Source organism: Geotrypetes seraphini, chromosome 1 (assembly GCF_902459505.1).
Source record: "Geotrypetes seraphini chromosome 1, aGeoSer1.1, whole genome shotgun sequence".
NCBI classification, from domain to species: domain Eukaryota; kingdom Metazoa; phylum Chordata; class Amphibia; order Gymnophiona; family Dermophiidae; genus Geotrypetes; species Geotrypetes seraphini.
In genome coordinates, this window is record NC_047084.1 from 448,100,533 (window position 1) to 448,125,847 (window position 25,315).

Genomic DNA, 25,315 nt, shown 5'->3' on the forward strand with positions numbered 1-25,315 from the left:
ACATTAACGGGTGCTAGAATAGATATGTCTGTCTCTGTGTTTCTTTCTCTCTCTCCTTGGCCTCTGTCTGTGTCCTTCTGTCTCCCCCCCGAGCAAAGCTGTCTGCCCCCAGCACACACCTCCCCCCAAAGCAGCCCCCTTTCCCTCTCCCTGTCTCTCCATGGCCTCTTCTGTCAGCCCCCCAGAGCAAAGCTGTCTGTCCCCAGCACACCTCCCCCCCAAAGCAGCCTCCTTTCCCTCTCCCCCTGGCCCCCTGTATTGATCCCCTTCTTACCCTCCCTCCATCCCGGTGTCTTCTGGCCTGCTCCTTTTCAAAGCAGCCTGCGATCGAGGTGGCCGGCTTTAGCGAACTTCGTAGGCTACTCTCCAACTCGGTAGCACGTTCCCTCTGACGCGATCCCATGCGTCAGAGGGAATGTGCTACTGAGGTTGGAGAGCGGCCTGCGAGGTTCTTTAAATCCAGCCACGATCATAGGCTGCTCTGAAGAGGAGGATCAGCGGCGGTAGCGGTGAGCGAGGGCGGGAGGTGTGTTCCCTGCCAAGGACGCGGGCATGGAGAGAGCTTGCCTGCGCTTCCTCACAGCAGCAGTTGGTGAGTGAGGGTGGGAGGAGGGGAGTGGCCAGAATGTTCCCTGTCGCCGGGTTCTAAAATGGAACACGGCCACGGATCACACACCACAGCGGCAGGGATCACGCTGTTTTAACAGCGCATGCGCCGGTAAGCTTTTATTATATAGGATGCTGCTGTTTGTTTATTGCCTGGAAGAATGTGGGGGCTTATTTCCAGACATCTTCAGGAGATTGTGGCTTTTATGATAATGGAACTGAAGAATATTTGGTGCAGCTTCTCTTTCTCTGTGAAGGTGTTTGCTATGATCCCTGTTGCCATTACACTCTACCTCTCTTCCTGCAGCTGTCCTACATTGCTGAAGATGAAAATGGGAAGATTGTGGGCTATGTCTTGGCTAAAATGTAAGTTGCACTCCTGTTCTTCCTGATAACATGCTTCTGCTTATTTGCTGATTGCTGTGCTTCTTTAAATGCCATTAAAATGTCTTTTTTTTTTTTTGAGGGGGAGATTGTGCATAAGATGGTAGCTTAATTCATTTGCAGCAGGCATTTTGGATTTTCAGGATATGCACAATGAATGTGTAAGATAAATTTGCATATTACTTGTAGGTGTCTGGAAAACTTGACCAGGAGAGGTTTCAGAATTGCTGATACGGTTGCAGCTATTGTAGAAATATTTCATTTGCTGAAAATAAACCCTTTTCTTTCACTTTTGTCTTCTATTTCCCATTGCCCCTTCACTGCTTAACCTTACTTGCTTCTCTGTTAGGGAAGAGGATCCTGATGATGTGCCTCACGGACACATAACATCACTGGTAAGGCCTATTTATCTTCATTCTCAATTATGCATAATCCGATGTGAGGCTGCTCTCTCCAGTTAAAATGCTGTTGCAATCCTGTTATCTCAGACCCTGTTAAAGCATTTATTTTTTCTGCCAAGGTCAAAGGGACCCTTTTACTAAAGCTTAAGCACACTAATGGGCATTAGAATGCACTAAGGGGGAAATTCTGTAAGGTTCCGCCTAAAGTTAGATGCCTAGATTGCACCTGCCAAGTGACTAACTTAATTGTTTTAATTGGTTTTAAGTGGCGCGATAATTGATTGTGTCATTAAAAACCAATTTAAAACCAATTTTAAAAAATCTAGGCATCTCCCTGGATCACTAGCACCCGGGCGCTTAGTGATCCCGTACGCCTAAGTAGGTGTGTTTAGGGGTGAAGTTGGCTTTAGGCATCACTAAGTGATACTAAGTGTGATTCTACGATGAACCTAGGCATCCGAAATGTGGGCCTTTTAAAACCTGGCCTACATTACCAGCACTTAAGTTTGTTGTTGGGTACTGGTAGCTGTGATTTAAGTGGTGCCTGAAAATGATTGGCATACAGCAGACGCCATTTTTCTAGGTGCCTGCTATTTCAGGTACCAGTTATAGAATCAGCCTCTTAAGTGCCACCTGGCCCTTAAGTATATAATAGAATGTGCAGCATTTAGTAAAAGGGCCCCTAATAGCTTTTCAGCAGAACTGAAACTATTGCAGTGACTGACTCTTCTGCAGGTGAGCATGTGCTGTTAAAACATATTTATTCCAGCTGGGCACTAGCTGATCTAGACCTAACTTAATTATCCAATTAGGCTTAACGCCCTTGATTGAAAGTGTCATTAACAATCAATTTTAAAACAAAACAATTAGCTGGTAGGCGTTTACACTGAGGCCCTACCAGAAAGTAGGTTTGGTTAGGGGTTGATTTGGGGCAGGATTTGACACCAGCGCCTAACTTGGGTGCACTCATTTAGACCAAGAAAACCCTGGCATAAATGGGAGTGCACCTAAGGTTTCTGCACCTGATGGTGCCTAAGATGCTTAAGTTCCTCTAGGTATGATTCTATAAATGACGCCTAGTGGATCATTAGCAAATGCACTCCTTGGTGCCTAAAAAAATTAGATGCTGTATATAGAATCGGGACCTTTGTCTCTTTGGGCTTCCAACTCAATCAGAACCAATCACACAACCAGGGCTATGATGCCATGAGCCTTCATTTACAGCTATTTGGTTTTTTTTTTCACCATTCTTAATTGTTGTTTACAGCTCAGACATCTCATCAGCAGTCCTCAGGCTGAGAGGCACATACCACAGGTTCCTCCAGTACCTAGCTTAAGTCATTCTATAGCCACAAAATCTCTAGCTGCAGCAGACAGCCCAAGGAGCAGAAGCTGAGGAGAGCTTTATTGGACTTTTCCTATAGAACAGGGGCTGCCTAAAACATTTTTCTGTTTAATGAGGGTGCAGTTAAAAAAAATAAAAAAAAGTGGAAGCACTAATCTTTCCCCAACATTCCTTCTGTCTCTCAGGCTGTGAAAAGATCTCACCGTCGGTTGGGGCTGGCCCAGAAACTCATGGACCAGGCTTCCAGGGCTATGATTGAGAACTTCAATGCCAAATATGTGTCTCTGCATGTTCGCAAAAGGTAAGAGAAGGGGGAAGAGGAGAGATGCGATGCCTGAAAACAGAGAAGTTGTGAGAGAGAGCAGATGGGAGGGAGTGTGGAAATGCCAGCCTGAACTAACAATTTAGCTTTATTTGTCAATGTTTTCTTATAGTAACCGGGCAGCTCTACACCTGTATTCCAACACACTCAACTTCCAGTGAGTATTGTGCTGTCATCTTGCTTGCTTCTGCTGTAGGCGATGGGTGATCTTATAGAAACATGAGGGCAGATAAAGGCTAAATGGCCCATCCAGTCTGCCCATCTGCAGTATCCACTATCTCCTCCTCTCCCTAAGAGATCACATGTGCCTGTCCCATGCTTTCTTGAATTCAGACACATTTGTTGCCATGCTATTCCATGCTTTGTATGTACTTGTGTATTTTATTTTGCATGGACTTTGGGGTCTGTGGCACAGGCTCTATCCGCTTCCTTTTATAATGTGAGCACCTAAATGTACATGCCATTTAAATGTTCAGGTTATAGGAGACTAGCCCTTACATGGATGGATGTCACAGGTTTGTTGGAAGCTGCGCAATATTTAGTAATCTTAGTGTGAAACTTGCATAGCACGCAAATGCAGGGGGGAGTGTTCATGTGGGTGGGGCTCAGTCATCTTCCCCAAATCCACACACACGTTATAGAACAGTGTCATGTTAAAATGCCAAATTCAGGTGCACACATTTATGCCAGCCTTAGTCATGATATAAATGGCATGCCTAAATGTTGGAGTGTAAATGCTGACTTGTGTTAGTGTTCCATAATGGATCTTGCTAAAGAGCTTGAGTTAGGTGGAGTACACAGCAGCTCTGGGGGATCCTTGAAAAAGCAATAACTTGCGAAACATGTCGGATCATTTGGCCCCAGGAGCGTGAGAGCTTTGGATGAACTTAAGTTGAGTATAAAATTCATCTTAAGATTATTATTATTAAATATAGAATAATCTCCTAAAATATATATATATAAACTCAAAACATTACAAAAAAAGTAAAAAAAAATGGTCATACTAAAGTTTTTGTAGGCCAATTAAGACACCCAAACACTGTTATTCCCTCCCGACATAATTTATTATCTAAGGAGGAGGTGATGTATCTGAGGCCACATCTAATTACACAATGTATGAAGATATGAAGGGTTGTTGTTGAAGTACTTTATTTACACGGACACCAGTGTAAAATATTCCTAGTGTTTGGGCATATTGTTGTAAACCATAATGGCATTGGGCATCTGGATCCCATTATAGTACTATATTTCATTATAGCGCTTATTGCTTTGGCACACTTTATACAGTTGCTCCCTGTGTATTTACAGGGCAAAAGTTGCTTTAGCCACTGTTGAAGCTTGATTCTACACTTCTTTCACACAGGATCAGTGAAGTGGAGCCTAAATATTATGCTGATGGTGAGGACGCCTATGCCATGAAGCGTGATCTGACACAGATGGCAGATGAGGTTAGTTCTCAATGCTGCTTACTAGTTTGGGGGGGGGGGAGAAGGAGGAGAAAGAAAGGGTAGCGCTGAAGTTATCCTAGGACAAGCAGGCAGCATATTCTCACATGTGGGTGACGTTATCCACAGAGCTCGGTACAGACAGTGCAAAGTGAACTGTCTCACTTTAAGCTTTGTTACTGCACGCACTGCGTATCCGCAAGTGCCTTCTTGCCCAGCGCTGGTTTGCAATACCTCAGATCTATGTCCTCTGAGTTGCCTTCCCATATGCGTTCTATTTTTTTCTTCATTTTTTGTTTAAGTATATTACCTGTGGGGGTTTTACCCCTTTTTTAAAAAAAATTTTTCTCCAAACTCCAGAGTTTTTTCCATGCCTCTCAGGGCTTCGGCCCTGTTGGGCCTTTAGCATCGAGTCACAGTTAAGTCTTTTGACTTGGCTGACTCAGTATTTCTTCTCATGTCGAAGCCATTAACAGGTTTTAAAAATTGTTCTCGTTGTTAGCAGCCCATTTCAATCACTGACCCACACAGTTGGTGTATACAGTGCTTGGGGCTGGAGCATTGCATGGACTTGTTGCCTTGCGCTAAAATCATGAACCCTCAAAGCTTGAAGACTTCAGCAAGAGTGTCTTTTGGGGTTTACCATGTCTTTAGAGGATGCATCGACATCAGTGGTACTGGTATCAACCAGTTGGACTCGTTGCCACCATCAGGTAAACCTGTTAAGAATCCATCGTCCTCCCATCCACCGTTAAAGGCATCTTCAGTGCAGGCTTTGTCACTTGCAGGCTTTGCTCCATGCAGTTCTTCCTGAATTGACTCAAAGCAGATGCCTTCCTACTGGACTGGTCTCATAAGTTCTTGTATGCGTTTCCTCCAGTTCCTCTTCTTTCTACCACCTTGTTCAAACTCAAGCAGGAACAGCCACCATGATTCTCATAGTTCCTTGGTGACCCAGACAGCCATGGTTCTCTCTACTCTTTCAACTGACCATCATGGATCCCATTCTTCTACAGGTTTTTCCTCTGATGACTCAGAGCCAGGGTTCTCAGACCCCCCCCTCCAGATCTCTTCAACTCTCCCACTGGACATCTGTAGAAGGAGGCCAGTGCAATGTTTCTTAGCCATTCACGCCATAGAACCAGTTACCAAAGGAGAATCGGGCTCAGGCAGATACTCTTTATATTTCATAGTGTCAAAGAAAGGCACAGAAGATTGGAAGCCCATTCTGGATTTGAAGTCTGTAACCAAGACATTAAGGGTCCCCTTCTTTCCCATGGAAATAGTCCTCTCCATCATGGCAGTGGCTCCAGGAGAATTCCTTGCCTCTCTGGGTTTGACGGAGGTTAATCTACACATTCCCATTTTTCTGGCTCACAGGAGATATCTGAGATTATCCCAGGAGAAGAAGTTGGCGTCTTCTCACAGATGAGTAACGTCATCCACGGTGCCCGGTACAGACAGTCTAAGAGTGTAGTATCACTTTTAACTCTTAAAGTTTTGAGATGGCCCATACCGTATATGCGCAAGTGCATTCCCACCTGGCATTGGCTCACGGAACCATCGGTTTTTTAGTCTTCTGCAGAGCTAACCAATTATGTTTTGGAGTGTCTCCAAATATATGATTTTTTTTTTCATATTTTTTGTGTCTTTCCAATCTTTTTTCTCTTCATATACTTCATTATTTTTCTTTCTTAGTATTCTAGAATAATACATAAAATAGTTCCAGAGAGGAGTAAAATTGAGGCAGGTGCACATGGTGATGGGAGAAGAAAGGAAAAAGCCAGAGATAAATGCAGGTGATTCTAAGCACTTGAGGGAGAATGAAGGCAAAGCGGAAGGGATGGGGGGGGGGGGGGTTAGTGAGGGGTAAAAAGCCTGGGTTTCTTAAGGTATGAATATGCTCCTAGACAAATATGTACTGTACATCATTGTTGCATAAGATTTATTATCAAATGGAAACTGGTACTTTAATATTTTGTTTTTGTTTTTGTTTCAGCAATTGAAAAAACAATTAGAGGCAAAGGAGAAGACAAAGCCATTGGGATCCATTGAGAACAGGGCTGAACACAGACAGAGCCACCCGGGAGACTGCTGCCGGGATGAGAAGTGTGGGGGTGTGGTGGCAGGGACAACTGAGGACAGTGGGGATAGCAAGGACCTGAGTGAGGTCAGTGAGGCCACCGAAAGCACAGACGTAAAGGACAGCTCCGAGGCCTCTGACTCTGCTTCCTAAGCAAGCGAGGAAGAGGAGTGTGGAGTTTGGATACAAGTTACAGATGCTCCCCATGCACACGGGGCGAGTTTGGTAGATCTGTTTAAAATACAAATCATCTTGGGAAAAGTCCTCAGGAACTTTCTTAAATTCTGCTTCTCTGGGGATTAACCTCACTTCATGAAACTGAACTGTGCAAGTGGAACTGGATGAATAAGTACAGGTTTCATTTCAGTGTTCTTTTCCTGTTTGTTCTTTTGGGTGGTTCATTTCAGTTTTCTTTTCCTGTCTGTTTTTTGGGTGGGGTTTTTTTTTTTTTGTTTGTTTTTACTGGAGCTGATGTTATGTTATGACTCCTCACTTGCTTTTCAGATAATTAAAGCCAAACCTGGGATCTAGTAACATGAGCTTTTTATTTACAACTACCTATGAATTTTTTTATATCCTACATCCCCTCTCCGTTCAGCATTTACAGTTGACCTGGGGAGCAGTTGAAGTGGGCTGGGAAATCTGACTGGTTGCTAAAAGGTAAACAAATAAGTACAAAATGGCATAACAGAACTATGGAAGGCCTCAACTGAGACCCTCATATCATATTCTTTAATCTCTTTTCCACCCTAGCACCATTCCAGCCTCCCTTCCTTCCCCTCCCCTCCACTCTTTTATACTTCCTTCCTTCCATCATGTGTTTTGATGTCTTGTCTTCTGCTTTATCCCTCACCTGTTTCTCTGTCTCTCCCATGTTTCTCTTCCTCATTAGTTTACATAGCATTTTCTGATTATCATCTCTCTCTTAGCCAAAATCCAAATACCATAAGTATCTTTTTCAACCTGTCTTGTTCAGTAACAAAACTAAAATTATGGTGGTGAATGTAGAAAATATTTGAAGGGAGGACAGAGATACTGTACTAGTGTAGCCAGGGGGTAGACTTCATGCACAAGAGAGCTAGGCGTACTGGTGCATGAGTCTCCCTTGACTATGAAATGGGTGATATAAGTCCCTAAGTTTAGGGCTGCCTGTTAGTAAAAGTGGTTGGTGTGTGAAATTTGATTTCCACTGATCATGAAGAGTAAACAAAAGTTCAGAAGGCAGTTAGAAACCCAGCCTTTGGGTTCCAACAACTTCTGGAAGCTTGTAGTGTATAAGACCCAGGAAGTGCTTGGATCTCTGAAAGGTGCATTCAAAGAAACAAATAAGTGACTGAGGGCTCTTAAGCTCATGTTTTGGGCAGGAGAATTGTCTTTTGGGCAATCTCCCCCATCAGATCAGGATCCATCTAATCCAGAGGATCTTTGTTAGGGCCGCAAATGTTATAAGAAACAAATTTAAGCCCTCTCGCAGCCATGAGGAAGAAAACCAATACACCCCAACCCCCTCCCATATCCTACCCCCATCCCCCAAACATCTTAGCAGGATCCACCTGACCTCCCACTAATGCAAAGGAATATATTGGATACAAGAAAGGAATATATTGTCCCCAGAGGCAACCCAAGTAGAGATCCCAACATGCACATTTGTGCCTTATTCACACAGCCCCCCTCAATAACGTACTGCACTCAGCCATACTCCTCCCAAATACACCGTACCATATGCACATTCCACAGTCTCCCTTCCCAGCAAGAGTAAATAATAATAATAATTTATTTCTTATATACCGCTATACCGTGAAGTTCGAAGCGGTTTGCAATAATGCAACCACCACTCAGTTCAACCAAGTAGCAAGCTAGAAGGTGAGAAACTCTGCAAGGTGCTGTAGAGCACAGGTAAACAGCCACCAGTCTGTCCATAGCCAAATATCAGTCTATTGGTCTGGCTTCTTCAGATCCAGCAGGGGCCTCGGAGGAGCCTGACCACTGATTCACCCTCTGCCAGCAAGCCAGACAACTGTTGACATATCGCTTGAGTCTGGGAACTGCACTCCATCTTCCCAAGGAACTTAATCCCTTCTGTAGCAGGGTCTGTGCTCCCAACATGGTCACCCAATGGTGTACACCATTCAAAGTTGGAAGAAGGCCAAAAGGAAAAGTCCAACGGTAGCAAATATTAGCCTTTGCTAGCGCCCCAGTCACCGCCCGAAAGGAGTGCCATTTTTGCAGGGTACAGGCAGCTAGATCTTGATAAAGTTCTACTGAGCAGCCACTCCAGATCATTAAACCCACTTCTTGCGCTCTGCGGAGAAGGTGCTCATTCAGGGTGAAACTCTGTAAGCAGACCACAATATCCCATGGCCTCTCCACAGCACAGGGCCCCAGCGCTCAATCGGCACTTTCAATTCCCACCTCCAAGTTGTGTGCCAAAAGCAATCTAACCAAATTGGTAAAAACCTCCTGAGGATCTTTAAAAGTTGTAGTGTCAGGAACTCCCTGCACCCGAATGTTAGGTACGATTTTCGAGATATTCCACCTTTATCCAGGAGCACCTGGAGCTCCACGTGAACTTCCTTCACTCCTCTCTGGGCCCCTGTCACTGTCTCCTCACACAGATCTATGCAGGTTTCAACTGTCGATGTGCGTCCCCATATGCATAAGATCACTCTTGAGCTCTTGTATAGCTTCCCACACTTGGACCGTCACTGCATAAATCTGCACCTTTGTTTCTGCCATCCTTGCAGTCAAGTTGGGCTCTCGCTGATCAACCTCGCCTGCAATCACCGCCATAATCTGCTCCAACGAACCCATCGTTACAGCCACTCTGTCCTCATGATCTGCTAGCAGCCCAGTCCCACATGATGGTTGCACTCCATCTGCTTCTCACCCCTTCATCCGAGTCACTTCCGATTTCTTTTGGACACCATCCAAAGCCACTACTGCACTTCTATTATCACTGTACAGCACCAACTGCTTGAACACAAGGTAGTGCATGCTCTTGTGAGAGGGAATTATAGAAGCTACAGACAGAGCCTCAGGTTTAGGCTGCCATCTTGAGAGGTGATGTCACTTCCTACCAACCACCTTTACTAACAGGCAGCCTTAAACCTAGGGGAGCAGCAGCTATCACTCATTTCATAGGGGAGACTTCATGCACCAATACTCCTAGCTCTCTTGTGCATGAAGTCTACCCTAGCTACAGTAGTACCTAAAGATTTATGTTTCTGCCACATTTTGGGACTTGTGTGTTCAGTTAACATACTAATGTTATTCAGATAGGAACCCAAGAGCCAGACAAAACATCTACTGCATTCCATGCAGCTCTGCCATTGTTCTGGATACCGACCTTGAAATGTAACATATTGCTAGTGTTCAATAAATATAAATATATATTTCCAAACCTTTCCATGTTTTGTTCTTTTATTTCCTTCCTCTGTTATCTCATCTTGTTTCTTCCTTGAGAATTTTCTAAATTTTTAAATACAGGCAGTCCCTGGGTTAAGAACATCCAACTTACATCAGACTCGTACATACGAACTGGAGTCTGCTTCTTTCTTCCTGTGTCAATGTACTGTCCTTCCTCCCTTCTGTGTCCTAATTTGTGTCTCCCTCCCTTCCATGGGTGTTTACCTCGTCTGGCCGGCTGCCTCCTCCCAGCCCAATTCTTTTCACAAAGCCACAAGCAGTGCCTTTTGCAAGCTGCCTGCGACTGATGCAGAAGCCTTCCCTCTGACGTTTAGAGGGAAGGCTTACGGGTCAGCCACGGGCCGTATGTAGGAACCGCAAGTTTGTGAAGAGAATTGTGGCTGGGAAGAGGGAGCCAGCCAGACAGGGTAAACACCTGCGGGAGAGAGGCAGAATTTATGACACAGCATAGCGGGAGGGAAGGATGACGAGGGGCACTTTGAAACACTGAAGGGAGAAGCAGGGGACACACAAGGAAAGGAGGGAGCACAAACGAAGGAAGGAAGTAGGGGAGGGAGCATGAACTTGAGATACAGAATGAAAGGAGGGGAGGGATCATGAACTTGATATAGGATGGAAGAATGAGGGAAAGATGCTGAGGTGGAGGGAATAGAAAGGGAGAATTGGGCTTGAGTGAGAGAGATGGTGCACATGGGGAAATGAAGACAGGTGAATTGTTGGGCATAAGGAGGGGGAGAGAAATATTGGACATGATGGGAGAGGTGTGAAGTACAGATGCATGGGGAAGAGAGATGAGAAGGAGAAAGTTAGATGTAGTGGTGGAGAGGGAACAGTGGGACAGATGAAGAACAAAAGTAAGTGTTTTCTTTCTATTTAAACTACAGTACTTTATTTTGAGGACTGTTTCTTTAATGTTATTTAATATCCGAGTTACATACAAATTCAACTTAAGAACAGTTTAAAAAACGGAAGCTGTTCTTAACCCTGGAACTGCCTGTATTCTTTTTTTTTTTTGTAGCAGAACATACAACACTAGCAACAAGGCAACGATTAACAAAACCACACTGGCATTCAGGAATAAAGCAGACCAGAAGTCATCAAGCAACATGAATTCCATACAAACACTTAAAGATAGGCGAGACATTCGACAGATGGGTTATCTCCCCATAGCCGTGTGCTGCTGCAGAAGGAATCCACTTCCACTTCAAATTTTTCACTCTGCCTCTGCTGCACTTCACTGGGTTCACTAGCTCCACCTATAGTTAGTACCCAAGCACTGAAAGCCACCCAATACATGTGAAGTAGAGGCACCTGTATCAACAGGCTTAAACCAACTGTTCTGTTCAAGAATTAACAGCAATGTAAACTGCCAATACAGGCTTCAAAGGAGTTCAGAAACTGCTCTGAAATAAAACTGAAATATAATAATTTTATTTTTGTATGCTGCCATACCACATAGCGATGCCACCATACCACATAGTTCTAGGCAGTTCACATACAGTAAAAAAAATTATACAATCAGTATATACTCAAATATAAAGTGACCCAAATATAAACCGAGGTAACCTTTTTTCCCCAAAGAAAAGGTTGACTAGAAAATAAATTGGGAGTGGGCATTAATATTCAAGTGTGTTGTCTTGCCTTGCCAGGCTCTGCATCCTGTTCCCCCTCCCTTGCTGCTCTGCATCTGGTGCCATCACTCCCTCCCCTGCCAGTCTCTGTACATAATCTCTCTCTCCCCCCTCTTGATGCCATGTGGGACTGATGGGTGGGAAAGGAGTGTTCCTATCGCTTCTTGTCCCAGCCCAATTCTAATTATTTTTATCTCCTTCCTGCTTCTCCCACATGCCTTAAGTATCCCTAGCGGTTCCATGAGAACTTGTGGCAGCCAATTAGATAGCAGTTCTGCATGGGCAGGAGCGAATGAAGCTTGCTTCTGCTGTGATTCACTGATGGACCACCAGGGATACTTAAGGTATGCAGGGGAGGCAGAAGGAAGATTAAAAATAATTAGAATGGGGCAGGAGGAGGATTCCTCCTGTCCCGGCCACTGCTGGACCACCAGGTCTTATGGCAGGCCCGGCAGAAGCCTGCAAACAGGTTTGGAAGGGGGCAGGTCAGTGCTGATCCAAATATAAACACAGATCTCCCTCCCCCATTTTTGGGCCATTTTTTTGGCCCAATACTCTGTTTATATTGGAATACAGCATATACAAATTCTTCCCAATCCCCAAGGGCTGACGGTCATCCAAGAATCAGCTTGGAGAAGCATAAACAGACTAAAAACAGTAGGCAGGTGCAGAAAGGACTGGGTGGAGGTCTAGAATGTTTCACCTATCTACTGGAAAAGAGCTTACCAGGGTAAAAACATAATCTCTTTTTCCAGTGCAATAAGTGAGACATTCTAGACTAGTGCTGCCCGATTCATGATTCGAATTGGTTCACCGATTCACTTCGGGTGAATCGATTCCAATCGATTTAAAACATCAAAAAATCCGCTTCCCAATTCGGACCTTCGCCCCCTAAAGCAGGAGACTAAGGCGAGAGCTCACGGCAGCCATTTCCTATTGGCGATCTACATGGGGCAGGAATGTAGGAAGATCACTCCTGCCCCCAAAACCGCTAGACCACCAGGTAAGGCCGGGATGCCGGGGGAAGGCAAAAATATGGGGGGGGGGTTTTCCCCCCTCCCCCAAAAAAATTGCAATTATGTGAAATTGCGAGTGCGGAAACCGTGAATGGGGAGGGGGAAGTGTAACTATTTTTTCTGCGGTACTCCAAATGCCCTATTTTTTTCTGCAGCCCTCACAGTTAAAGTTTAACATCTTTCCTAACATTTGGGTCCAGGCTGCGGGAGTTTTTTGCCTGGCAGGAAGGGGTTTCCCTCTCAGTGTCCAGTATACATGTTAGTATGCAAGACTTACAGCCAGCTATGGACTATCAATTAGTCAGGGGTAAATGGGAGATGGAATTGCAGATTAATTTTGGACAATGGGATGTTGCCCGTACTTTGAGGGCGATGCCTGGGGTGACCCCGTGTGCTTGGTTGCGGGAAACATATTACAGGGTGACCTTACACGCCTTTTATACTCGTACACAGTTATATTACAGTGGAGGTTTCCCACTCCAATATGTCATAAATGCGGGACGGGGGACACACACATTGGGGCATGCCTTTTGGTCTTGCCCCATAATCCAGTGCTTCTTGAGGCGTATAGTCTCTTACATGTCAGGGTTGATTGGTAGAGCCTTGTGGAGTACCCTAGCCCACTTAGTTCTGGATTTGCCGGAGGCTTATGGCTATTTGCATAGGGGGAACAGGGCTCTCTGCAGGAAGATGAGCTTGCTGGCCAGGAAATGTATTCTCTAATACTGGACGGTCCAGGACCCTCCGGGTATTGGCATTGGAGGAACCAATTGCATCAGTTGGCTACTTGGGAGGCGAAGGATGCGGGGGGGGGGGAGGGGGCCTCGGAAGTGGAAGCTAGTGTTCTTGAATATATGGGAGCCATATCTGCATTTCTTACATTCAAAGGGATGAAGTGGGGTATTATGATAGAAACATAGAGTATGACGGCAGAAAAGGGCCGACGGCCCAATAAGTCTGCCCACACAAGATCCCTCCATCCCTTGAGAATCCATTTTTTTTAAGTATAACTATGCAGCATCCATTTTTTTAAGTATAACTATGCCGCAACCCCATGTGTTTGTCCCATCGACTCTTGAATTCGGGCACGCTACTGGCCTTGACCACCTGGCGTGGAAGACCGTTCCAACGATCAATCACCCTTTCGGTGAAGAAGTATTTCCTGGTGTCACCATGAAATCTTCCCCCTTTAAGTTTTAGCGGATGCCCTCTTGTTGCTGTGGGACCCTTAAGGAAAAAGATTTCTTCCTCTACTTCAATGTGGCCCGTGATGTATTTAAATGTTTCTATCATGTCCCCCCTTTCTCTGCGCTCTTCGAGAGAATATAAGCACAGTCTGGTCATTCATTCTTCATATGGGATATCTTTAAGTCCTGAGACCATCCTAGTGGCCGTTCTCTGGATCGACTCCATTCTCTTCACATCCTTTTGATAATGTGGCCTCCAAAACTGGACACAGTATTTGAGGTGAGGTCTCACCATGGATCTGTATAACGGCAGTATGACTTCAGGCTTTCAGCTGATAAAGCTCCTTGTGATGCAACCCAGCATTTGTCTAGCCTTTGCTGAAGCTTTCTCCACCTGATTGGCAGCCTTCATATCCTCCCGGATGAGTACTCCCAAGTCCCTTTCTGCAGTAGTTCTTGTTAAGGTACATTCAAGGTGTATGTTCTGCATGGATTTCTGCTTCCAAGATGCATTACTTTATATTTCTTGGCATTAATGTTCAGTTGCCAAGTATTGGACCATTTTTCCAGTAAAAGTAGGTCCTGCTCCATAGTATTGGGCCTGGTTGCGCTGCCAGGTTCTGTTACCCTGTCTACAACGTTGCATAGTTTAGCTTCGTCGGCAACTAATGTAATTTTGCCTCGAAGTCCCTGAGTCAAATCCCTTACAAAGATATTAAATAGCATTGGGACCAAAACTGAGCCCTGCGGCACTCCACTGGTCACTTTTGACATTTTTGAGGGGATGCCGTTTACCATTAACCTTTGAAATCTGCCGCTAAGCCAGTCTTTTACCCATGCTGCCAGTGTTTCTCCTAGTCCTAACTAGTGCTGCCCGATTCACGATTCGAATCAGTTCACCGATTCGATCAGGTGAATCGATTCGAATCGGTTCGTTTTGGTAAAAAAATGAACTCACCGATTCAGCTCCGATTCCAGTTAATTCTTTTTTTCACCACCGGCCGCCGGACTCATTCTCATCTAATGTAACTTCCGGTTTTGCGAAACCGTAAATTACATCAGAAGAAAGAAAGGACTTGGGAGCATCGAGGGGGGGGGGGGGCCGAGAAGACCTCGGAAGCAAAAGGTAACTGGCAGGAGGGCTGAGAATTGCGGTGGGGGGAGGGGGGACAGAGAATCTGCATCAGGGGGGCTGAGAATCTGCATCGGGGGGCTGAGAATTGGCAGGGGGGCTGGTGAGACATGGGGACTGGGGATGGAAGCTGAAATCGGCAGGGGGGCTGGGGCTGGAAACTGAAATCAGCAGGGGGTCTGGTGAGTCTTATGGGCTAGGGATGGAAGCTGAGAATCGGGCAGGGGGGGCTGAGGAAAATTAGAATCGGGCTGGGGAAGCTGAGAATCAAGCTGCCTGATTCATGATTCAAATCGATTTACCACGACAAAAAAATCGGTCTCCCGATTCGTTGACTAACCCTCCCCCCTAAAGCAGGAGCGGCAGTGCTGCCTCTTGCTGGCCTGCTGCTCCTGCTTTAGAGGGCGAGTGGGGAGGGTCAGTCGAGAAGTGGCTTCCCCGCTGGTGTCCGGCTTCCCCACATCAATTTACCTAATTTCAGCAGCCTGCCCTGCAGAAGATCGCTGGCTCTAGCTGACGTCATAGAAGGGGCGGGACCGCGGCAGAGAGAAGACAACTCGGACGACATATGGCAGCTTGCAAAGATCACTAGAGCCAGCGATCTTCTACTTTTAGTTTTGATAGCTCGTGGTAGATGTCGCTCGCAGTAAATTTTGTGTCTCGGAATGGGTCCTCTGAGCTCCCCTTGGTCTATAGCTGAGGACCGGATCCTGGCGCTTCGCAGATGAAGACTGAGCAGAAGTAGTTGTTGAGTAGTTCTGCTTTGTCTGCATCAGAGTCTGTCAAGTTGCCGTCAGGTTTCTTTAGCGCCCGATACCGCTTGTGTTTTTCTTCCTGTCGTTAATGTATTTGAAAAAGGATTTCTCCCCTTTCTTTACCTGCCTAGCTATGTTCTCTTCCATCCGGAGTTTGGCCTCTCTGAGTTGTGTTTTGACTTTTCTAGATTTCGCCAGATAAGTTTCTCTAGCTTTCGGTCTTTGTGACTGTTTGTAGGTAACGAAAGCTGTTTTCTTTTGCTTTACTAGTTCTGAGATTTCCGCGGAGAACCATTGTGGTCTATTTTTCCTGCGTTGTTTACTCACAGTTTTTATGTAAATGTTGGTTGCTTCTTGTAGGGTAGATTTCAGAGCCGACCATAGTATCTCTACACTGTCTGTCCTGTTTTGGTTTCGCAGCACTTTGTAGACATAGTCCTCCATGCCCTGAAAGTTGGGTGTCCTAATCTGGGCATTCAGCTGTTGCTGGGGTGAGAGATCCACGGTGAGACACAGTGGGGCGGGGTGGAGAGTACCAGGGGGGGAGGGGGGTGTTCCGTTGGGTTCTGGCACTTAGTTATAGGTATCATCTTTAGGGATGAGTAGGTTGAGGGAGGTGGAGTGGCCTTCTTCAGGGCTCATAACATTCCAGGGCCTCAGGATGCCATTCTACCGATTCAGGCCTCACTTGACATGGGCAGAATTGGTGGAGGTTTGTTGATGTGAATCTTTAACTGTTGCTGCTTGTTATAGTGTTGAGGAAGATGCTTCATTGTTCGTTGCTGTGAACCCTTTTATGCCATTGTTTTGCTTACTCTTGTTTGCATCAATAAAAATTGTTTGAACAGTAACATCTTTCCTTTCTCAGAACTGACACATTTCAATCACTATATTGAAAATAAAATGATTTCCTCTGCCTTTGTTGTCTGGTGACTTTTTTGTGCTTTTAACTATGTTTCCAGGGCCTTCTTGTCCTTTGACTGTTTTTCCTCTCCGTCTTTCCGTTCTGCCTTGCATCCATCTTTGGCATTAACTTAACAATCAATTTTTCCTTTTTTTCTGCTTTCTTCTCAAAATCTACTTTTCCATGTCTTCCCTTCCTATCTCTCTCACCTTCTCTCCCTATTTCCACGGTCTGATATCTCTCTCCTTCCTTTCTCACCCTCCCTCCTTCGTTTCCCCTGGTCTGGCATTTCTCCCTCCCCCTCTATGGTCTATTATCTCTTTTCCTTTCCCTCCCTTGGACTTGGCATCTCTCATTCCTCTCATCTCCCTTGTCTTCCTTCTTCTCTCTCTCCAATTGGCTGCATGCATCATTTCCCTCCCCTCTTCCCTGTGCAGCAGCAGCATTTCTCTTCCTCCCTTCCCGTGTGCAACAGCAGCATTTCTCTTCCTCCTCCCCTGGACACGATGATCAAGAGTTGGCTCCCTTGCTGTGGTTTTTTTTTCTATTCAAAGCTGCAAGTGGCGGCTCCTCACACAATGCGCGCCTGTGTTAGAAGCCTTCTCTCTGACTTTATGACATCAGAGAGGCTTTCGACACAGGCACGGATCATGCAAGGAGCCGCCACCCACGGCTTTGAATGGGAAAAAAGACCGCAGCAAGGGATCCGACTCGATCATCGTATCTAGAACGCCGGCCGCAGAATAATACCTGGGGGGATGGGGGTCACGAGTTTGAGACTTGTGTTTTTTAGGCTGTGAAGGGTCAGCAGCCATGCTGAGCCCTGAAGGCTGCCCCAGCAGGCTAGCTGAGCGTTTGGTTACCTGCTTCAGCAGGGGAGAGGCTAAGCTAGACCCTATGGGCCTCATCCTGGCTGCGCCACGTGGCACATGGTGCAAGGATGCTCTAAAAATGCTAAATTTGTGCAATCCTGGCAAGAATCCACATGAGTAGAGCCTAAGGACTCAATCCCAGCAGCTTTCTACGTAAAATTTGAGGCTTTGAAGAAACAGGGAGCTTTAGACAAAAAAAGCGCTAAAAATCCAAGATGGCTATTGTCAAAAAAAAGTGCCATAATTGTGACATTTTTCACACTTCCCGTACTCTAAAAATTGTGATTTTAAGATTTTTCAGGAGGGTAAACAGAGGAACATTCAGAAACACTGACACCCCCCACTTTTCCAACCTCCCCCAATTTCCTCTTTAGGCTGCCAGTCAGACTCCTATGTCTGACTACAACACCCCTCTGGACCAAAGAATGCGCACGGATGCATGGAGGCAGAGGAACGAAGACACAGCTGGCACCCTGCAAGACACTGCTGAGCCTCCTAAGGGTGCCTAACAGCCTACGCTTGACCTCTGCTTAACAGTAGGTGAGACCACATCAAGGATGACCCTGAGCTCCAGAGAAAACTATGCAGGCTGGCTAACAGGTACCAAGTGTGATCGGCCTGTTGGCTACAGACCGAAGTCTGGATTATTAAGCAGGCAGAGCTTCAAATTTGCTCCAAGCACCAAATTACCCAAAAAAGGGATACAATTACATCAAATTAAAAATAATAAAATGGGGAGAGCAGAATAAACACTCCTGCAGGTACGCCTGCAGAAGGAAAGAGCTCTAGAGAACCCAGTGAAGTACAGCAGAGGCAGAGTGAAAACTCTGGAGTGGATTCTGCTGCACCTCTAGCTCTTCACCAGTGTGAACAGCAGCTCTACCCTGCTACTTGCACCAGCCTTGGCACCCCTTTCTGACGTTACTTCCAGGTCCTGCGACAAGAAAGTGACATCAGCGGGAGAGCTGGTGCGGGCAATAGGTTAGAGATGCTTCTTGCGTTGGAGAAGCTAAACAGGTATAGGGGAAGGGAAGGGGCATGTGTGTATGGGGGTAGGGAAGGAGTGGAGGGGCAGAGAAGAGGGTGAGGGGGTGCCTCCCACCCTCGCTATGCCAGTGACCCAAATTTAAAGGCACAGTCAATGCTTAATATATGCAAAACAAGCAATCTGCTTCCATGCATATGGGGGCAGAACAGAGCGAGATTGCTTTCAAATGAGTGTGACAAACTCCTAGGTAAAACATGGCATCTTTGGGAAAGGGGAGAGAAAGGGATTGGGACTAATATACCGTCTCGCACTTTTTACAACCACACTCAAAGCAGTTTGCATACAAGTGCTTCAAGCATTTTCCCTAGCTGTCCCGGTGGGCTCACAATCTATCTAATGTACCTGTTTTCAATTTATTTTTTGGTTGATTTCTTAAGTAATGCTACTTTGTTTTCAGGCTTTATTTGTAGTACAATATTTATATTTGAATTCATTGGGTAGATGGTCCCTTCAATGTTTTGACAAGACAGGGGCGCAGGAATGGTAAGCTATACGGGGAAAAGTCCTTAGTTCACAACTGAATAATAGAGGGTTTCTGTGCTCTGAATTAATATGTCAATCGTTCTAGCAGGCGTGCTGTCGATGAAAAAAGCCTTTATGCCCCACTCCTCAGGACTGATTCCATAGACATATGTATAGCCAGCTTCCTTCTTTGAAAGTCTGATTGGCTAACAGTCCTCAATTCCTGTTGGAAAACGTTCCAAACGATCTCCTGTTGCCTGATTGGCTAATATCCTGCCGGCGACTTCGCCTCCCTACACTGGGGGCGGCGACAGTGTGAGGTGCTGGCACGGTATTGGACTGACACTTTATGCGACAGGCGGAAGTGTCGGCCGCGTGGGTTTGGGTGCTCGTCAGTGGATGGCTGCGGTAAAAAAAGCGGGGCCTAGGACAGGCTTGAAGCTCGGTCCGGAGTACAAGCGCGCCGGCCACGTACTGCTGCACGCGCCCAGCCCCCACAAACTGTTTGGCCGCGTGCCGATCCGTCACGTGGTTCTGGTGAGATGGGGCGGGAGGTTTGACAGAGGGCGGAGTACAGGCAGCGAAAAATGCACAGCAAAAAGTGCTGCTGGGGTAGGGGAGAGATTAGAAGGCTCCTGAGGGTTTCTGTATGGTATGAGAATGTGACTGGTTCCTGTGACACAAGCAAAAAATTGATCCTTAATTCCACAGAAAATGCAGGTCCAGCAGAACAAACCAAAAAAAAACCAACAACTCTGTGGATATGGTGATGCTCAAGATGCTTTATTTAAAAGTACAACTGGTCACCCTAACCGGGATGGAAGGTCAAAATTCAAGACTGACCACATTTTCCCTACTTAAACTGGGGCACTTGGTTGTACGGCTGACTCAAGGGACTGGCACCTGATCCAACTTTGTATTGGTCACCCCTTCACCTGTGATCTGGTGATTCCCCCACCTTTGCAGATAATAAAGGGTGCCAAAATCCTGGTTGAGCGTCTTTCCTTCCTCCTCCATAGGGAGCAGATACGAGAGAGATATTCTGGACTAGGATAGTGGCACCCTTTATCACTGGTGCTCTGAGTAACCTGACCATTTATTTTTTTCATCAAACCGGGACATCTATTAATATTCAGTCCCGCACCCAATCCCACCCTAGCCCCACCTGCAATCCCGCCCTAGCCCCACCCCCAATTTCTTCCATTCATTTTTCACGTACACACAATATCTTATTTCATAATGGTAACCATAAAATTTTAAAAAACCCACAAAGCACCCTATACGCAGAGAAAATGTTAATTATCATTTATATTTGGGGGGTTTTCAAAGTTGTTACCTCAGTAACTATAGAAAAATAGACAAATATAGTGCAAAATATAGATAGCAGATATAAATTCTCAAAACTGACACATTTTGATCACTAAATTGAAAATAAAATAATTTTTCCTACCTTTGCTGCCTGGTGATTTCATGAGTCTCTGGCGTTTCCTTCTGATTGTATATCTTTTCTTTAATTTTTTTCTTTCTGCACTCAGGCCCAACAATTGTCCCTTTCTATTCCCTCCCTCCCTCCTTCCTATGTCCTTAGTGCCCCTTCCTATGTCCTTAGTGCCGCCAGTGCCTCCTTCCTATGTCCTTAGTGTCCCCAGCGTCTCCTTCCTATGTCCTTAGTGCCCCCAGATTCAGTGTCAGTTCTCCTTTGTACTTTGTTTCAGGTCTCCCTCTCTCTCCCTCCTCTGTTATGATCTTGCTTCTCTCTGCTCTTCCTCAGGGTCTTTCTCCCTCTGCACCTCCCATAGTCTTGCTTCTGCCTCCTGTTTTTCCCCTTTGGCCAGGCCTTTATCTCTCTAGTCTTTCTTCTACTTATAACCCCCCCTTTCTCTGCCTCTTTCTCACCTTCCTTCCTTCCTCCCTCCTTCCTATGTCCCCCTCACTGCCTTCCAGCCTTTGTCCCACCCCCTCATCCAAAGCCAGCCTGCCTACCTTCCTCCCTACCGCACCCGATTCCACCACCCCTGATCCGCTGCTGCTGCTTGCCGTCCAAAATTCTTCTTCCCTGGCTTCAGGTGACGTCATCCGACAGTATGCCGGTTAGAGCTGGAGCTCCAACCTGTTTGAGACTTAAAACCTCCCGATTTAGCACTAGCACCCCTTTTCCTGGTCCTTACCAGTGCGTTCCTGCAATTGGAACAGTGGAGGAGTAGAGTGATGCCGCCAAAATGGAAACTGGTGATTGACAAGCTGCCGCTGGGAGGATCGGAGCATGGAGCCCTGCACCGCATGGGAGCGGTTCTAAAATGGCTTGGGTGATAGCGATTCCGAGCTTGAGTCAGGTCAGGATGAACCGCGGGCTGCCTCCCTGTCTCCTAACTCGGCTGCAGTAACAAAAGCTGATCTCCAGCGAGAGGTGGCCGGAGTCAAGGGGCAAATTAAGGAAGCGGTTCGGAAGATTAGGCAGAATACTTCTTCCCGATGTCAATTCTGACATCGAGAGGAAGTTCTGGGCCAACCAATCACTGTCTGGCTGGCCTGGAACTTCCTCTCAGACGTCAGAATTGACGTTGGGGTGAAGGATTCTGGAGGGCAAGCAGCGGACCAGGTGGGGTGGTTTGAATAGGCGCAGGAGAGAGGCTGGTAAGCAGCTGCAGCGGTGGACCGAGGGGAAGCAATGGCCTGTCCCGTTGTCCCCGGGCATAGCTTTGGGATGCTGTCCCTGAAAACGGGACATTATCCCAGGACAAGCAGGCATGATATTCTCACATGTGGGTGACGTCATCTACGGAGCCCCAGCGCGGACAGCTTTTCAAGCAAATTTGATTGAAGTTTCAAGTTTGCTACACTGCACCATGCATGTGCATGCCTTCTTGCCCACTAGAGGGCGCATCCCCACCTCGTGGTCCTCAGTTCAGTTTTTTCCGCGGAGCCAGAAGCCCTGTGGAAATTGTGCTCTTCGATTTAGCCTTCTGACACCGCGGCTGTGCTTTTTTCACGGTCGCTGTGCTTGATTTGCTTTTCTTTCTTTCTTTTCTTTTCGTTTTCGCAAAAAAAAAAAAAAAGTCTTTTGATTCGGCTCCGGGGGCTCCCGGTAGCCGCGGCCGCGGGACCTCGTTCGTTCCCGGCCGGGTTTTGTGTCCATGTCCCGTCCCTTGACGGGCTTTAAAAAGTGCACCCGGTGCGATCGGTTGCTCTCGATTACCGATCCTCACCGGTGGTGCTTGGTGTGTTTGGGTCCTGAGCATCCTACCGACTCCTGTGATAGGTGCTCCACATTTCGGCGTCCCGAAGCTGTGTGTGGGGACAACTGGACAGGGAATCAAAAAACGGGACGTATGGGTCACCTTAGCTCTGGGTCAATGCCTTATCTGGTCCATAGGCTGAGCTAGCCATTCTTGGCAGCTATATGGATGGGATGTATTGTCTCTCTGATGACTTTTTCTTTTCTTTCTACATTCTAGATGCAAATGCGCTTTGATGGACGTTTGGGTTTCCCAGGTGGATTTATTGATCCAAAGGATGGCTCTCTAGAGGAAGGCCTGAATCGTGAGTTGACTGAAGAGCTGGGGCCAGGGGCCACTGCTGCCTATGTGACTGAGAATGATTACATTAGCTCCTGGGTCATGGAGAATCCTCAGAAGATCGAAGGGCACTTCTACGCCAAGCAAATGAGTTTAGAAGATCTAGAACATCTAGAAGAAGGGGCTTTACATGCCAAAGACCATGGGCTGGAGGTACGCTTGACTTGTTCTCCACTCTATTAAGTCAGTCCAGATGAGGGAAAGAAAACAAGTAAGTTGCCAAGTGGCTCTGGTCTTGCTTAACAGGGTAGATCGGGTTCTGTGTTTACCCTGTTTTATTTAGGGACTTTCCCAATTGCATTCTCTAAGAAAATTGTGACTACAAGTCCCTTCATGCAGTGGAGTAAAACCAAACTAGATCAACTCTGTAACCATATGGCAACCCTAACAATGAGTGATTAGTAGGTTGAGAATTTGCTTAATATTATATAAATCAAGGTAGTACAGTTATGCATGATCAGAGTAAGCAAATGATACAAGACAGAAATTGGATCTTGGGCTATCACCCGATCTCTCAACTTACACATTCCTGCCACGTTGTTTGGCAAGACCTGACAAATGGTATAGGATGTTAGTGCATCAATCGCTCAGGTAGTTTGCATGGGATTTTAATATTAAATAGCAAATTTGTTTGGCTGGATCAGAAAATGGGCAATTGAGGGGAAAAACACACGGTGAGCCATTTTGTGCATGGAGTCGGCAAATGCGATTTGTCGCTAAAGCAGTCAAAACTGTGGTTTAGCGATGATTGCTGACTTTAGTGTATCTAGGCCAAAGCATGATGAAGTAAAGGAAGTGGTGCTCACTTGGCTTCGGGAGCAGCCAGAGAACTTCTCTGCAGGAATGCAGAAGCTAGTTGAATGATACATGTGTAGTCTTGCATGAGGACTATGTTTCTATTAACACTTGTCTGACGAGAAGTGAACAAGTGTGACAAGGCAAGGGCGATTAGGACATTGATGTGGCTATGATAGTCCCGTGGTAACCCTTGCCTATCCTGTGGCATTTTGGTTATGGGTCTGAGCACATCATATAAAAAAATTATATATATTATTATTATTTTGAATGAGGAGATAATTTATTTCAAAGTGGACTTGTGTTTTTCAAGTGTACTCCTAGTGTAAATGATGTATTTTCATTGTGGGAATCTTGAAAACCCAACTGGCTAAGAGTGCTTCTGGGAGAGGATCGAGAAGTACTGGCATAGTGGTGTGAGAGGGTAAGGGCTAAAGCCTGGGATGGGCACTGATTTCCTCAGCCTTTGGATAGTAAGAGAGGGCTTGTGGTAAGGAAGATGGATAAGAGACTGAATGTGCCTAGTGACTGTCACTTGCTAGGATATTTTGTTTGTATTATTCATGGTTTCTTGACCTCTGTGGCTGGTTGTAGGTGATGGGACTGGTCCGAGTGCCCCTCTATACCCTTCGGGATGGCATTGGTGGTCTGCCAGCCTTCCTCTGCAATAATTTCATCGGCAAAGCTAAGGAGCAGCTACTAGAAGCCCTTGGATGCCTTGGACTAATGCCACAAAACAAGCTAGAAGAGGCTGTGTGGGCCAGCCAGAAGTAACCGTCCTCCAGGCTACAGTCTCTAAAGTAGCTATTTTTAAAAAGGATGTCTTAAGATCAGCAACAGTGCAGCATCTCCAGACAGCACATTTACTAACTTATGTACTCTGATTGCATGGACCAGTCTGCTTCTGTTCTCCATGCTCCTGTTACATCATGCTTAACATGGCTAATACTTAATGGAAGCAGGCTAACAAGAATCTTCCAGAATTGTTAGTTTATGTGTAGTCATGTATTTCTATGTATGTGTAATAATAATACACTTGTTTTTGGATTTACAAAAACCTAAGAACATTGACTAATTATTTTTGTTCATTTTTTTCAGATGTCATGTAGGAAATGGCACAAGTTCTTGAGGGACTGATTTATCTTCTTTAATCTCTGGCTTTAAGTACTGATACACTGAAGCTGCTTCTTAGTTGGCTAAGCAACAGTGTCTCTCTTAAATGTGAGGGTCATAACAGGAAATTCAGTGTACCTATGAGCATAGGAGCCAGCTCTTTGATATTGAGCAAGCACTGTGGCCAGGGAAGGGTAATTTGTGTTGTATTTAGCACACTCAATTATTTTGAAAAGCTGGCTTTTATGCCTATGAGTTATCATTAATCTCAATTTGGAGGCTGTAATTACCTGAAAAAAATTGATACCATATTTTTATTACAAATTCTGCCTCCTTTGGAGGTGTTTAAACACTCTGGTCTTCAGTGAGTTTTCGTGTGGTCTCAGTTATCTATGACCATCTCTGGGAAAAGGTGACTAAAGTAGTGGATTCAAAATATTGAGAATGACTGATTTCATGGGTCCATAAGAAAGTCTGTAACTTCTTTTTTTTTTTACATAAAAATATGGAGTTTTTGGACTGTTAATTGTTTAATCTAACAGAATTCATTAAAACCATTTTTTTTGTTTCTGATGACTTTTAGTCACATTTATTTGGTTACTGATGAAGGGAAATGTTGTAACTTATCACTAGGTGGCACTCTATCTCAAAAGACAAAAGAAAGGTTATACTCAATAGCCTTTGAGTGGCTTTGTTATATTTCTTTGTGGTAGGACAAAAATATACGTGAGGGAAGTTTATATTGCTGTAGCTGCTTTGCTGTATCTGTGGTGGAGCAGTGTTTGTGTGTTGTTGCCTGTACTGTAGCTGTGA

General features: G+C 45.7%; 2 protein-coding genes across 4 annotated transcripts in view; both read left to right on the forward strand.

Annotated features, from left to right (window-relative positions):
• The window catches only part of NAA10 (N-alpha-acetyltransferase 10, NatA catalytic subunit), a 33,034-nt gene extending 23,047 nt beyond the window's left edge, over window positions 1–9,987 (forward strand). For both annotated transcript variants that reach the window (XM_033920690.1, XM_033920699.1), the window contains exons 3-8: window positions 914–972; window positions 1,340–1,385; window positions 2,922–3,037; window positions 3,171–3,215; window positions 4,422–4,506; window positions 6,503–9,987. In XM_033920690.1, coding sequence (XP_033776581.1) covers window positions 914–972; window positions 1,340–1,385; window positions 2,922–3,037; window positions 3,171–3,215; window positions 4,422–4,506; window positions 6,503–6,739 — 588 coding nt within the window. In that variant the 3' untranslated portion in view covers window positions 6,740–9,987. The remainder of the gene's footprint in view (window positions 1–913; window positions 973–1,339; window positions 1,386–2,921; window positions 3,038–3,170; window positions 3,216–4,421; window positions 4,507–6,502) is intronic.
• Window positions 9,988–19,344: 9,357 nt separating this feature from the next.
• On the forward strand, window positions 19,345–24,977 carry NUDT16 (nudix hydrolase 16). Of its 2 annotated transcripts, none has more exons than XM_033950729.1 (3): window positions 19,345–19,556; window positions 22,475–22,747; window positions 23,984–24,977. In XM_033950729.1, exons 1-3 carry the CDS (start codon window positions 19,419–19,421, stop codon window positions 24,161–24,163), a joined length of 591 nt encoding a protein of 196 aa, XP_033806620.1. In that variant the 5' UTR covers window positions 19,345–19,418; the 3' UTR covers window positions 24,164–24,977. The 2 variants fall into 2 exon arrangements, with proteins under 2 accessions (XP_033806620.1, XP_033806710.1); XM_033950819.1 differs by lacking the exon at window positions 19,345–19,556 and adding an exon at window positions 19,606–19,739.
• Window positions 24,978–25,315: the final 338 nt, after the last annotated feature.